Here is a 15,438-nt window from a genome sequence, read left to right as displayed (position 1 = left end):
CGAATTGCAAAAATCTCTGAAGCTGGAGACTCTTATCTCCCTCACTAACTTTAAGCATCAGTTGTCAGAGCACCTTACCGATCACTGCACATGTACACAGCCCATCTGAAATTAGCCCACCCAACTAACTCATCCCTATATTGTTATTTATTTTGCTCTTTTGCACCCCAGTATCTCTATTTGCACATAATCTCTTGCACATCTAGCATTCCAGTGTTAATACTAATTGTAATTATTTTGCACTATAGCCTATTTATTGCCTTACCTCCATAACTTGCTACATTTGCACACACTGTATATATATTTTCTGTTGTATTTTATGACCTTATGTTTTTTTTACCCCATATGTAACTCTGTGTTGTTGTTTTTATCGCACTGCTTTGCTTTATCTTGGCCAGGTCGCAGTTGTAAATGAGAACTTGTTCTCAACTGGCTTACCTGGTTAAATAAAGGTGAAATAAAATTTTAAAAAATCACCAGGTATTCGTAATGCCCCGTGGTTGTGCTGAATGCTGTCTTCCACTCGTCCTCCGCTCGGACACGCACCAGGTTGTACGCACTTCAGAGATCAAATTTTGTGAAGAAGCGCGCCCCATGCATTGACTCGAATACCGATGGAATGAGGGGTAGAGGATAACTATAACGTATTGTCCCGTTGTTCAGTGCTCGGTAATCAATGCACGGGCACAGACCACGTCTTTCTTCTTCACAAAAAATACACTTGAGGAGACGGGCGAAGTGGAGGGACATATGAATCCCTGGCGCAGGGACTCGGAGACGTACAGTACCGTTCAAAAGTTTGGGGTCACTTAGAAATGTCCTTGTTTTCAAAAGAAAAGCAATTATGTTGTCCATTAAAATAACATCAAATTGATCAGAAATACAGTGTAGACATTGTTAATGTTGTAAAAGGCTATTGTAGCTGAAAACAGCAGATTTTTAATGGAATATCTACATAGGCGTACACAGGCCCATTATCAGCAACCATCAGTCCTGTGTTCCAATGGCACGTTGTGTTTGCTAATCCAAGTTTATCATTTTAAAAAGGCTAATTGATCATTAGAAAACCCTTTTGCAATTATTTTAGCACAGCTGAAAACTGTTGTGCTGATTAAAGAAGCAATAAAACTGGCCTTCTTGAGACTAGTTGAGTATCTAGAGCGTCAGCAAATGTGGGTTCGATTACAGGCTCAAAATGTCCAGAAACAAATAACTTTCTTCTGAAACTTGTCAGTCTATTCTTGTTCTGAGAAATGAAGGCTATTCCATGCGAGAAATTGCCAAGAAACTGAAGATCTCGTACAACGCTGTGTACTACTCCCTTCACAGAACAGCGCAAACTGGCTCTAACCAGAATAGAAAGAGGAGTGGGAGGCCCCGGTGCACAACTGAGCAAGAGGACAAATACATTAGAGTGTCTAGTTTGAGAAACAGACGCCTCACAGGTCCTCAACTGGCAGCTTCATTAAATAGTACCCGCAAAACACCATCTTAACGTCAACAGTGAAGAGGCGACTCCGGGATGCTGACCTTCTAGGCAGAGTTGCAAAGAAATAGCCATATCTCAGACTGCCCATCTTAATATTTTGTTTTTATTGGCCAGTCTGAGATATGTATTTTTCTTTGCAACTCTGCCTAGAAGGTCAGCATCCCGGAGTCGCCTCTTCACCGTTGACGTTGAGACTGGTGTTTTGCGGGTACTATTTAATGACCTTCACAGCAACTTCACAAAATGTGTGTTTAGTTTATTAGGATTTGAATGCATTTGATAGGTTCTGTTAATTTTGTTGTATGGCTTTAGAAATTACATCAATAAAATAAATTCCAATTTCATTTAATTATCCTTTAACGGTTGTCAAATATTTTGTCCAACATAATTATTTCAATCCATAAATGCCATAGGGACATGTAAAACTGTAATTATGCATAGTCCTTGTTCTCTCCTGAAACGGGAGAGGCTGTACGAACACACCTTGTGCCCAAATTGATGACGTGTTACGCAGCTGAGAGTCGAGTGTGGAGACCAATGGATTCAGTTCATTCAGTCGTCCTGATGAGCCCTTCCCAGCTAGTTTATGCTGGCAACAACAGCAGCATGGCACTAGTTAAAACCTGTCAAATAAATGTATGTTTATTTCGATAGGCGAGGGAGAAATAACTTGTAGTATTGCTCACCATCTGGATTTGGTCACCATCTCCAATTTGTTTCATCCCACTTGATTTTATTTAGAGTAGGAGAGCAGCCTGGCCTCAGAACAGTCTCAAGTTGTCGGGGCATGGACTCTACAAGGTGTCGAAAGCGTTCCACAGGGATACTTGCCCATGTTGACTCCAATGCTTCCAACGGTTGTGTCAAGTTGGCTGGATGTTTTTTGGGTGGTGGACCATTCTTAATACACATGGGGAAAATGTTGAGTGTGAAAAACCCATCAGCGTTGCAGTTGTTGATACAAACCGGTGCGCTTGGCACCTACCACCATACCCTGTTCAAAGGCACTTAAATATTTGGTCTTGCCCATTCACCCTCTGAATGGCACACATACACAATCCATGTCTCAATTGTCTCAAGGCTTAAAAATCGATCTTTAACTTGTCTCCTCCCCTTCATCTGCACTGATTGAAGTGGATTTAACAAGTGACATCAATAAAGGATCATAGCTTTCACCTGGATTCACCTGATCAGTCTGTCATGAAAATAACAGATGTTCGTAATGTTTTGTATGTTGCCTTCTCACACTTTTCAAACCCCACAATCGAATAAACAGCTTATGAAGCTCTCTTACCCTATAGATCACATATTGCAAACAAATAATCAGAACTGAAAACTCCACACATATTTTGGAATTTCTGTGCATCCTTGACAATCGCTAATCAATACACAAAAACAGAACACGTTTTTTTCTTCCAACCTACCTGTACATTATCTACTCTCTTTTGAGGCACCAATGTGCTGGGTTATGTCAGGGGAAATGGTGTTGCAGCAATGTAGTGTGTGTTTCAGGAATAATGACAAGTGAACGGGGGAGCTTTGTGTTCACATTGCCCTAAAAAAGGGAACCGGATCACAGAATTTAAGCAAACCGAACTCAGACCACCTCTCGAGATGGGTCTCGGTTCGCTTCGGGGCTCTTTTGAAGGGTCTGAGCTCTTTTGGAGTGTTCACACTGCACACAAATTGACTGAAAGGGACAAAGTGTGAAAACTCCCTGAAACAAGATCCCCTACATACTTGACGAGAAGAAAAAATAGTGTCTCGGGGGAGGTTCTCTTCTGCACTGTTCAACCAATCCAGTAAATTTGGAGGAGGAGTTAAGATGGAGTGTCGCCTTATTAACGTCCAAAAGTGGAAGTCGAGTCACAGGTTCTCTTTCCATTTCCCCTGAAAACCTGAACATCTGGTTTTTGGGGACTCGGCAGAGGCTATCGCCATACCGTAATACAGTTTACACTGCTCAATTGGGAGAGTTTGCACTGCAAGCTGGCAACACAACAACACGGGACACAGTGTCCTTCGCTCCCACCTGCGGCAGTAAGGAGAGGGAAGTAGCTAGATAGTTAGCCAGTAATGGTAACACCTCACTGGTCTCAGATATGTGGGCACTGGGCCGCCACTTTTTATCTGTGAAATCATTCATCTTATGACCAATGGACCATTTCACTGATGTTCAGAGGCATGCAGTGGAAGAAAAAAAAAATGTTGTGCAATATGTTCATTGTTACAGATATGTTGATTAAGCACTGTTTCATTCTTATTTGCATTGTTCATATGTATGAAACACTATTTAATATCAAAACAAAGAATTACACACCAAGGAATTCATTAGAGACTTTTTAAATGCATTGGTCAAATAGTGCTACTGGAGGTAGCTATTACTTATGAGTTCATAGAGTGTGACAAAGATAACCTGACCCAGATCTGTATGCGCTCTTGCCAACAAATGTTTGGCATGATAGGCTATGAAAAATAGACACTAGATGGCACAGTTTATCAACATTGCTACCCAGCAGCCGCTCTCAGAGCAATCCATTACAAAGGGACAAATCAAATCAAATTGTATTTGTCACATGAGCTGAAAAATGATTGCTTACGAGCCCTACACAACGATGCAGAGTTTAAAAATAGTAATTCAAATAATAACACGAGGAATAAAATACGTAAGAATGAAGCTATATACAGGGAGCGCCAGTACCAGATCAATGTGCAGGGGTACGTGTGTGTTATGTGTATATGCGTATATAGTGTATGTGAATGTGTGGGGGGTTTATGTGAGAGTGTCAGTGTAGTGTGTGTGAATGAGTGAGTGTATATATAGTCTTGTGAGTATGCATAGAGTCAGTGCAGGATAGGGTCAATATGGATACTCCGGGTAACCATTTCATTAACTATTTAACAGCCTTATGGCTATTTAGCGGCTTGGGGGTAGAAGCAGTCTCGGAGCCTGTTGGTCCGGGAGCCAATGCCCCGGTACCGTTTGCCGTACGGTAGCAGAGTGAACCGTCTTTGACAATTCTTCTGGCCTTCCTCTGACACCGTCTGATTTAGAGGTCCTGGATGGCAGGGAGCTCGGCCCCAGTGATGACATCACTGATGTACTAAATAGAAAATAGAAATATTATAAAATAGAAATAGAAAAACACCAAGAGGAGACATTGATGGGAATTGAAAATATCCATCAGAAATATTGAACATGGTGGTTCAATAGAGTTACAGGTGTATTATGTTAGACAAGTGTTAGAACATGTAATTTACAGTCTCTCCTCCTATCTCCCGTTCTTTCTTTCTTCTTCTTCTTCTTCTTCTTCTTCTTCTTCTTCTTCTTCTTCTTCTTCTTCTTCTTCTTCTTCTTCTTCTTCTTCTTCTTCTTCTTCTTCTTCTTATTATTATTGTTATGTGTTCAATCAATAGGCAGAATAAACAGCATTGGACAAATGACAAATGCTTTGTCAGCGCACGTGCATATCACATGATAATCATTTCATGTACATGCACAGACCTACCAAGTAAAAAATAAATATTATGCTAATTGATTCCACCATTACAAGATGAATTGGAAAATAAATCCAAAATAAAACCCACCCCATCTCATCCCTCCCACTCGAGTGACCCGTTTGATTTAACTCTTCATAGCAGGAGTTCTTACACTTTCAGCTGCATTTGACCACATCGTTAAGCTTCTTTCATTCGCACCATGAGAACGTGCATTGGACAATTTCGAAAGAACAATATCTAAAATCGAGAAGACGCATTGGAGCCACTCTGTATGAGGAGGCTTCCATCTTAAGGCAAGCCATTTTTTTGCCTTCTCTCTCCTCCTGAATCCCCAGCCCTCTCTTCTCATCTAACCCTCTCTCCTCATCCCATCCCTCTCTCCTCTTTCCACCCCTCTCTCCTCATCCCACCCCTCTCTCCTCTTTCCACCCCTCTCTCCTCATCCCATCCCTCTCTCCTCTTTCCACCCCTCTCCCCTCTCCCATCCTTCTCTTCTACAGATGACCAGCAGAGCGTTTTAGGTTTGAATCTTTATATAATTCAGCAACATGGACAGCGACATATGCCAGATCAGTTGAGGGTTTCAGTGTCATGCTCTGTAAGAATATAAAAACACTGAAAACCCGTACATAAATTAGTATGGGCCATCAACTTCAGTATCCAAGCTCTCTCTCGATATATATTTTTATTTAAACAGTGTTCATTTGCATGTAAAAGACAGTTTATGAATATGAAACAGCCCCCAATGTGTTGGATAGAAGAGAAGCCATTGGAGGAGTTTTGGCTAAACCCTACTGAATGGTGCACAGGATGCAGTGAGAGAGATAGAAGAGCCAGATAATAGAAAGTGTGGCCGTGTCCCAAATGGCACCCTATTCCCTAGATCAACGATAGGCAACTGGCCCTTTTGTAGGCCCGTGGATCAATTCCCAAAAACAACAAGTATTTTGGTTGTGCATCAGAAGTTTTTATCTTGTTATATCAGTTGTCCATCCAATTTGCGACAGATTTTCATGCAAATATTCTAAAATGTGCATAAAGAAAATATGCTCATTTTCCCACCGGTAGTGTGTTTCCACCAAACTGACTCGTTGTGGATAAAAGTCAGTGCGTGATGACATGAAAATGTACTTTTTTCACTTACATTTTAATGTACTGAATAAACATCTTAAATTCAATGTGTTTCCATCGCATTTTCAACGCTACGGATAGTTTTGTCACAAAAACTGTAGCGTTAAATAACAAATGTGCCTACTCTGTTCTTGGCATGTGCACTATAGCGAACAGCTCGCAGATACAGTGCGGGTAGGTTGTGCGGGGGACTAGTCTACATGATGAGATGATTATGGATAAGAGCAAAAATATGTTTATTTGTCAAACGGCAGTCAAGCATTGATCATCATGTCACCAAAATAAGACCCTATGGTAAATCCACCCTATGGTATCCACCCTATGGCAAAAAGTGTAGAATTGCAGGAAATTAGCTGTAAAACAGCAAATTTTTCTCTCTGCCCCATTGCAAAATGTGTAGAATTGCAACAAACTTGCTTTAAAACTGCAACATTTACTCTATGCCCATGGCAAAATGTGTAGAATTGCAGGAAATGGACTCTAAAATGTACAAAAATATCTCTGCTGTCAACAAATATTTTCTCTCCCTCCAAAGTTTTTTTGCTTAGGGCGCCCAAAAGGCTAGGGCTGGCTCTGACTGTATGTTTGGGTACTTTTTGTGGCCCCCACCCCATCAAAGTTGCCCATCCCTGCCCTAGATAGTGCCCTGGTCAATAGGGGCCCCTATGGGCCCTGGTCAATAGAAGTGGGCTATGTAGGGAATAGGGTGCCATTTGGGACTCAGACCGTGTATCTGCTGCTAGCCTAGCTAGAACTGTCTTTGGTGCCAACTCAATAAACAACATAAAGTAGTATCTGGTGCTAGCTACTTGAACAGCATGCTGTACTAATTCAATAAACAGTTTGGCTCATCAGAATTCTTCATAACACCGTACGTAGCAGTAGTTCCCAGAGAGAGTGAATGAAAATAGGAGAATTTAAAAAGTGTTAGGATGGGTTGAATAAAGGGTCTTTCATTCACAATGTCACATTTATTAGCACGTCTTTAATAATAGATCAGTTATTAATGCGCTATTAATGAGCTATTATGTGTTGGTCCAGAATGTAAAAGTATTTGGGGCAACATCTTAGCTTGACTCCTGAATCTAGGTCTCCTGGCTATATCTAGGATGTAATCCATATTTAGAAGTTGTGTTACTTCTCCTCAGTCACTTACTCATAGGAGGTAAACTAACAACACAATGCATGACCATGATCATGACTGTCCTGCTGCACCAAACCTGATCATGGTGAACACATACACACAGTATCAATCATAAGCTATCACGGTGCTGTCAGGTTCACAGTTTTCAAGACGAAGTTACTCTGAACATATAGGGTCGGTTTCCTGGACACAGATTAAGTCTTGGACTACAAAGCATGCTCAATGGTGAATCTTCATTGAAAGTGCTTTTTAGTCCAGGGGTATATTTGTCCGGAAAACCAGCCCATATGTGACACAGACAGAAACCTGAATGTGGCCGAGTGCTATAGAGTGTATAGCACAGCAACCAGTAGAGTATATAGAACAGATCCCTAGACACACAGCGAGGAGTCTGAGGACACTGCAAAGTAAAACTACAGGACAGTAAAGTACAGATGGGATGTAAAAATAACCTGTCACTAATATGCGGCATGTCAGCAAATACAGTATAAGGGTCAAGGTTTCACTTCCAAAGAATAAAGAACTATATTAATAAGCAACAACAAAATACAATGTGTGGCAAAAAAATCATTTCAAATTTGGGAATTGATTACATGACAGGGATAACAACTGTAAAACAGCACACCCTTAAAGAGAGGATAACAACTGTAAAACAGCACACCCTTAAAGAGAGGAGAAGGAAAGTATTCAGACCCCTTGACTTTTTCCACATTTTGTTACGTTACAGCCTTATTCCAAAATGGATTAAATAGTTTTTCCCCTAATCAATCTACACACAATACCCCAAAAAACAGGTTTTTAGACATTTTTGCAAATTTACATAAAACATATATACATATATATATATCTCATTTACATAAGTATTCAGACCCTTTACTCAGTACTTTATTGAAGCACCTTTGGCAGCGATTACAGTCTTGAGTCTTCTTGGGTATGACGCTACAAGCTTGGCACACCTGTATTTGGGGAGTTTCTCCCATTCTTCTCTGCAGATCCTCTCAAGCTCTGTCAGGTTGGATGGGGAGCGTCGCTGCACAGCTATTTTCAGCTCTCTCAAGAGATGTTAGATCGGGATCAAGTCTGGGCTCTGGCTGGGCCACTCAAGGACATTCAGAGACTTGTCCCGAAGCCACTCCTGCGTTGTCTTGGCTGTGTGCTTAGGGTCGTTGTCCTGTTGGAAGGTGAACCTTCGCCCCAGTCTGAGGTCCTGAGCACTCTGGAGCAGGTTTTCATCAAGGATCTCTCTGTACTTTGCTCCGTTCATCTTTCCCTCGATCCTGACCAGTCTCCCAGTCCCTGCTGCTGAAAAACATCCACCTTCACTGTAGGGATGGTGCCAGGTTTCCTCCAGACGTGACGCTTGGCATTCAGGCCAAAGAGTTCAATCTTGGTTTCATCAGACCAGAGAATGTTGTTTCTCATGGTCTGAGTCCTTTAGGTGCCTTTTGGCAAACTCCAAAAGGAGCTGTCATGTGCCTTTTTCTGAGGAGTGGCTTCCGTCTGGCCACTCTACCATAAAGCCTGATTGGCGGAGTGCTGCAGAGATGGTTTTCCTTCTGGAAGGTCCTCCCATCTCCACAGAGGAACTCTGGAGCTCTATCAAAGTGACCATCGGGTTCTTGGTCACCTTCCTGATGAAGGCCCTTCCCCCTTGATTGCTCAGTTTGGCCGGGCGGCCAGCTCTAGGAAGAGTCTAGGTGATTCCAAACTTCTTCCATTTAAGAATCATGGCCACTGTGTTCTTGGGGAACTTCAATGCTGCAGAATTTTTTTGGTACCCTTCCCCAGATCTGTGCCTCGACACAATCCTGTCTCTGAACTCTACGGACAATTTCTTCACCTCATGGCTTGGTTTTTGCTCTGACATGCACTGTTAACTGTGGGACCTTATATAGACAGATGTGTGCCTTTCCAAATCATGTCCAATCAATTGAATTTACCACTGGTGGACTCCAATCAAGCTGTAGAAACATTTCAAGGATGATTAATGGAAACAGGATGCACCTGAGCTAAATTTCGAGTCTCATAGCAAAGGGTCTGAATACTTATGTAAATAATGTATTACTGTTTTTTATTTTTAATACATTTGCAAAAAAATTGAAAAACCTTTTTTCGCTTTGTCATTATGGGGTATTGTGTGTAGATTGATGAGGATTTTTATTTATTTAATCCATTTTAGAATAAGGCTGTAACGTAACAAAATGTGGAAAAAGTCAAGGGGTCTGAATACCTTTCAAATGCACCGAGTGTTCTAAAAATTAAGGACACCTGCTCTTTCCATGACATAGACTGCCCAGGTGAATCCAGGTGATGTCACTTGTGAATCCTTTATTGATGTCACTTGTTAAATCCACTTCAATCAGTGTAGATGCAGGGGAGAAGACAGGTTAAATAAGGATTATTAAGCGTTGGGACAATTGAGACATGGATTATGTATGTATGCCATTCAGAGGGTGAATGGGCAAGACAAAATATTTAAGTGCCTTTCAACGTGGTATGGTTGTAAGTGCCAGGCACACCGGTTTGTGTCAAGAACTGCAACGCTGCTGAGGTTTTCACGCTCAACAGTTTCCCGTGTATATCAAGAATGGTCCACCACCCAAAGGACATCCAGCCAACTTGACTCAACTGTGGGAAGCATTGGAGTCAACATGGGCCAGAATCCCTGTGGAACGCTTTCAGTCCATGCCCCGACATGGTTAAAACTATAATCTCATGGATGGTCAGTCCTTGCAACCAGAGCTCTGTCTGTGAATTTGAAAGTGGTTACATTTCTAACCCCACTTCCCTTGCTTAGCTGTTTATAAAAACAGTGGTGGGGTGCCCGCCTTGTTGTGGTTTGAACTGCAGATTGCTCCTTTAAACACACGTTCTCCATCTAGAGACTGTGACTGAGACGGGTCCTCTACACTGAATATAGCACACTCCAATATAGAACACATCTCCGGAGGGTGCAGCACTAGCACTAGCATTATGTTGCATTCTCAGATATTTCTTCAAGAAAGCATGCCAGAAAATGGGTCATGCTGAAAGTTATTTCCTCTATCTACAATAGTGTGGCTGCTATAGTTCACTGAATGAGTGTTTGACAATAATATTGTCTTAGAGATCTCCTCTATCTGGTGAGGGAGTAGGAAATAATGATATCGAAGAGTTTGACAAGGATAAAATTTAATTAAAAAAAGTTGTCAGTCAGTCTTATAAAAGCTAACATAGTTTCGCTTTTATGTTAGTCAGACAGCAAGATTATGTAACCCGTGTGAGCAGCCCCCCAAAAAAAAAAAAAAGTATAATTGTAAAGTGGTTATCCCACTGGCTATAGGGTGAATGCACCAATTTGTAGTCGCTCTGGATAAGAGCGTCTGCTAAATGACGTAAATGTGCCCTTGAGCAAGGCACTTAACCCTAATTGCTCCTGTAAGTCGCTCTGGATAAGAGCGTCTGCTAAATGACTAAAATGTAAAATGTAAATGTAAATATAAAGGGAGTGTCACAGCCATAGAATTAATATTCTATTCATTATATTTCTGTAATCATAGCCAGTGTTCTCACAGCAAGCTGCTGTAGCTCAGGAGACTATGTAGCAGTCTGTGAATTCCTTCTAGTCGGTTTATTTGCCTGCTGATTGGATCAGTGGATTACCAGAGGATATGAGCTCAATCATCTCCATAGAGGTGTTTATTACAAACCCCACACATAGATACCCATGTACTGCTGATGGAATGTGTTGAAATCATATGTGAGGGTGTGAAATGAGAATGATATAAACTGACATGCCTGACAACCAGTGGGCAATGCTGGTTGAAATTACATATTTATGTACAAGTATGAGTTTACCCAGCTGTCCTTCCCTGTTCAAGTCCCTCTATCCCTCTGTCCCCTGAGTCCATTGTCTCCATGGTGGTACTAGCAGCATTGAAATGTTTCCTTGGACTGTCTCATGTTGATCCTGTCATTTTTGTTGTCTCTGCTGGATAGCCCTCTGTCAATCCGCAGCATGTTCTCCACTAGGAAGGCTCCTGCCTCGTCAACATTGAGATTGTCCTGAAAGTCAGACACAGGGGAACATGGTACAAGGAACACTTTTTAAATTCCTTCTGAGGTTATTTAAGAATGGTGAAATGCAACCCCTTTTGGTCACAGTCAGAGTCAATATCAGGTTTGTAGCAGTTTTTCATTCAATTACAACAGAGTCATTCCACCTCAAAAAGCACAAGAAAAGGATTTTGAAACCCACCATCTCAGATTGTTCTGAAATCTTTTCTATACTTGGAAACTGATAAGATTGAAATATAATTTGATCTCTGAGAAATTAAGATAATTGATTTCACCCAAACTGGCCATTTTAATTTATAGGATTCATATAATCTTCAATAAATATAGTGCCTAACATCCGATTTGGACCATAATTCTTACTAACAATGAGTAAAACATGAGGAATCCAATGAAATTATCAAAAGCCACCCAGTACACAATATTGGTTCTCTATGTTTGACAAGTAGTATGGAGCTACTGCTTGGAGTATTGCTTCTTCATCCTTTGTAATTTATTGCCTGTGAATCTGGTGATGTTTTTTCCCCCCTGTTCTGAGAAATTAGCCGTTGAAGTCACTTGCATTATATAGTGTGAAAGTACAACGTTTTGCCCACTAGATGCCACTGTTCCTGCTACTGTCACCAAACACTTTTGTCCATTTTGCTGGTCTCGTGTTTATTAAATGGACCACAACATTTTCTTTGCAACTTTGGGTAGAAAACCGTTAGCTTTTGCTCATGATGAAAATAGATTATATGGTCAACCTCACAATTCAAGTCAGTCTTCCATGAAAGCAATTTAGTTTGTCCTTCTCGGCTTAATTTGTGTCCAGGAAACGGCCCCTCTGTGTGTGGTTTATTCCCTTCAAAAAAGGGCCGTATTAGTTGCTGTTCGACCATTCCTGGTGAACAAGCAAAATATTAGGCTACAGCAGTTCTACTGGTTTCAATGTTATGGTCTCTAATGGTCTTCAATGGTAAATGTCCCAAACACACACTGTACAGTTTTTTGCAATGGTAATGGTATTGGGTTGAGTTTAATGGTAAATGTCACTAATCACACTACAATATCATTTTATTGAAAAACATATGACTGCAATGGGCGGCAGGTAGCCTAGTGGTTGAGAGCGTTGGGCAAGTAACCCGAAATGGCGCTGGTTCTAGTCCGAGAGCCAGCAAGGTGGAAAAATCTGCTGTTCTGCCCTTGAGCAAGGCAGTTAACCCCCAACAACAACTGCTCCCCGGGCGCCGATGACACACCTCTTTGATTCAGAGGGGTTGGGTTAAATGCGGAAGACACATTTCGGTTGAATGCATTCAGTTGTGTAACTGACTAGGTATCCCTTTCCCAATGGTTTATAATTTTATTATTGTCACAACATTTTAGTCACTAGCCCATTTCTCCATGAAAATTTTGGGCTTGTAGGAAAAGTCTTCATATGAGAATTGCATCATACAGCCCTCAGAGAGCTGCCATTTGTTGGACTATTCAAGGAGAGTTAGGTTTAAGTATTAGGTTGCTAAGAGAAGGACAAACTGAATTGCTTTCATGGAGGACTGGCTTGACCACACAATTGACCACACAATTTATTTTCATCATGAGCAAACACTATTGGCTTTTCGACCCAAAGTTGCAAAGAAACTGTTGTGACTCATTTAATAAAACAGCAAAATTGATAAAAGGGTGTGGTGGCAGTAGCAGGAACAGTGGCGTCTAGTGGACAAAACCTGATACTTTCACATTAATTTATAGTAAATTATACAAGTGACTTCAATGGCTAATTTCTCTAAACAGAGGGAAAAAGCCATCACCAGACTCACAGTGAATACATTACAAATGGTGAAGAAGCAATACTCCAAGCCACAGCTCCATACTACTTGTCAAACATAGAGAACTGATGCTGTATACTGGTTGTTGGGGTGGGATTGGCATGGGGTGTGGGGGGTCCGTGGGTGGCTTTTGACAATTTTATTGGAATCCTCATGTCTTACTCAATGGTAGAAAGAAGTCTGGTCCAAATCGGCTGTTAGGTACTATATTTGTTAAATATTATGTGAATCCTATAAATTAAAAGGGCCGATTTGGGTGCAATCAATTAGATTAATTTCTCATAGATCAAATTCAATTTTAACAAAATAATGTTTCAGGAATGTAAAAATCGTATCTGTTTTTGTAACTACAGAAACGATTTCACAACAATCTGAGATGGTGGGTGTAATGAAATGGAATGACCCAATATCCATTAGTCCCCAAACTCTATATGAGGGTGAACAGAGCTTTTACTAACAGATGAGTGAGGGCAAATGGTTGTTGTGCTGACAGCCAATGCACTACATAATGTTTGTCTTGCACAATGCACAGCTTCTTTAAACCACATTAAAGCACTGTAACTACTGTATAGCATGAACTTTAAAGTTAATGTTTACACACCTTAAGCCTTTATGAGTACATTGTTACTGTGTTAAAGTCCAAAAATGTACATCACATGACTTCATTCTATGACTGATATCGCTCTGACTCCCTTACCTTTGCTGATGTCTCAAACCAACCCAGGAAGCCTTTCTCTTTACAGTAGTTGTCCATGAGGGCAGACAGCTCCTTGTTTCCCTCTGTCAGGTCACACTTGTTGGCTAACAGGACAGCAGGGATAGGGCTTCCACTGGCCAGTCTCACTTTGCTATCTAGGTCATGCTTCCACTGTGAGGCAGCCTCTAACGTCTCTATCTTGGTCATGTCAAAGACCACAAACGCCCCCATGGCCTCCTTGTAGTATAGTCTGGTCATGTTCCTAATCCTCTCCTGACCTTCAGGAAATAGAGAAAAACATAGTGTGTCCCTATGGGCCCTGGCCAAAAGTAGTGCACTAGAAAGGGAATAGGGTGCCATTTGGGGCACAGCCATACAGTTGTCATCTGCTTTGCTTTCTTAAATCCTCCTTAACTTTGAATGGAAAGCTGTTCACTTACATAAATGTTAATCTGGCTGTGGAAAATGTACAACTTGGAAAGCAAAATGTTGTCTACAATCCATGGAGATAACCTAGCAAGGAGAAAGCTGTAACCCCAGACCCAATAACAAAAGCAGAGAAACACAGAACTGTGACTGTCATCATATTGTCAACCCCACTCCACAATGAAATATATCACTGAAACACAGATCATCAGGATCTAATTTCAGTCCACTTTTTTGACGCCCAATTCTACACTTCTCTATATAGGAATATTGAAATTGTTATTGTTAATAGAGTAAACTTTTCTTTAGCTTTATTGAGTTAGTTGCATAATCTTATTTCTATTTCTAGGCTTTATAGTTTTATGAGTGAGAAAAACATGATTGTGCTTGCTGAAAACATCTGTCCATCCATAGTAAATTGGAAGCCCTCTCTTTATTGTTTCACGTGTTTGTGTGTCTGTGTGCTCAACATATTCGGTTTACCTGCGATGTCCCAAAGCTGAAGTCTCACCACTGTTTTATTGTCCCATTCGATCGTTTTCAACGCGAAGTCAACTCCAATCGATGCCTTGTACTCCTCCTTGAAGCGCATGTTAACGTACCTCGTGATAAAGCTGGTTTTTCCAGCACCTCTCTCTCCAATTACCAAAACTTTAAACAAACACTCTGTGCATACCGATACTGAACCCCCCGCCATGATAAAATATCAACAGCATCAGCTTTGTTGTAGGCTAGCGATATAGACCAGAGAGTGGTAGGCTTCACTTTCTTTTTGCTGCAGGTGACCAAGGTACAGACAGTCACCATGAATGAATGACTCAGTACACGTGCAAAAAAAATTTTTTTTTATTCATTCTAACAAAACATATATCTTTCATAATGTGAACGACAAAGACTGTTTGCACTACTGTGTTTGATACATGTTTAAAACAGAAAACATGATTAGACTCTATGAAGGCATATCAATCAAATAGCCTATTCATAATACTATCAATTGTTTATTACATTATATATAGTGAGATCATAACAATTGGTAAAAGTAAGAATTATACTGTACAACCCCAACAGTAACTATAAGCAACACACTTAGAAATTGTAAAATAAACGTAGTAATTCCTTTTAGTAAAACTAATCTGAATCATTACCAAAATAGGATGCATACTACTTACTGTACATTCACAAAAGT

The 15,438-nt window shown here is 40.8% G+C and overlaps 1 protein-coding gene and 1 pseudogene across 1 annotated transcript; one reads left to right on the top strand and one right to left on the bottom strand.

Annotated features, from left to right (window-relative positions):
* LOC121538937 overlaps nucleotides 1-5,511 on the top strand; it is a 28,433-nt pseudogene extending 22,922 nt beyond the window's left edge.
* Nucleotides 5,512-10,683: 5,172 nt separating this feature from the next.
* rab32b (RAB32b, member RAS oncogene family) lies at nucleotides 10,684-14,996 on the bottom strand. Its single transcript, XM_041848230.1, has 3 exons — nucleotides 14,736-14,996; nucleotides 13,827-14,104; nucleotides 10,684-11,309 (listed from the first exon to the last, which is right to left on the bottom strand). Exons 1-3 carry the CDS (start codon nucleotides 14,947-14,949, stop codon nucleotides 11,172-11,174), a joined length of 630 nt encoding a protein of 209 aa, XP_041704164.1. The 5' UTR covers nucleotides 14,950-14,996; the 3' UTR covers nucleotides 10,684-11,171.
* Between the last annotated feature and the right edge of the window lie 442 nt (nucleotides 14,997-15,438).

The sequence above is a fragment of the Coregonus clupeaformis genome, chromosome 25, assembly GCF_020615455.1.
Source record: "Coregonus clupeaformis isolate EN_2021a chromosome 25, ASM2061545v1, whole genome shotgun sequence".
NCBI lineage: Eukaryota > Metazoa > Chordata > Actinopteri > Salmoniformes > Salmonidae > Coregonus > Coregonus clupeaformis.
The sequence above is the reverse complement of the archived record's forward strand: the minus strand, read 5'-3'. Positions and strand labels throughout refer to the sequence as shown.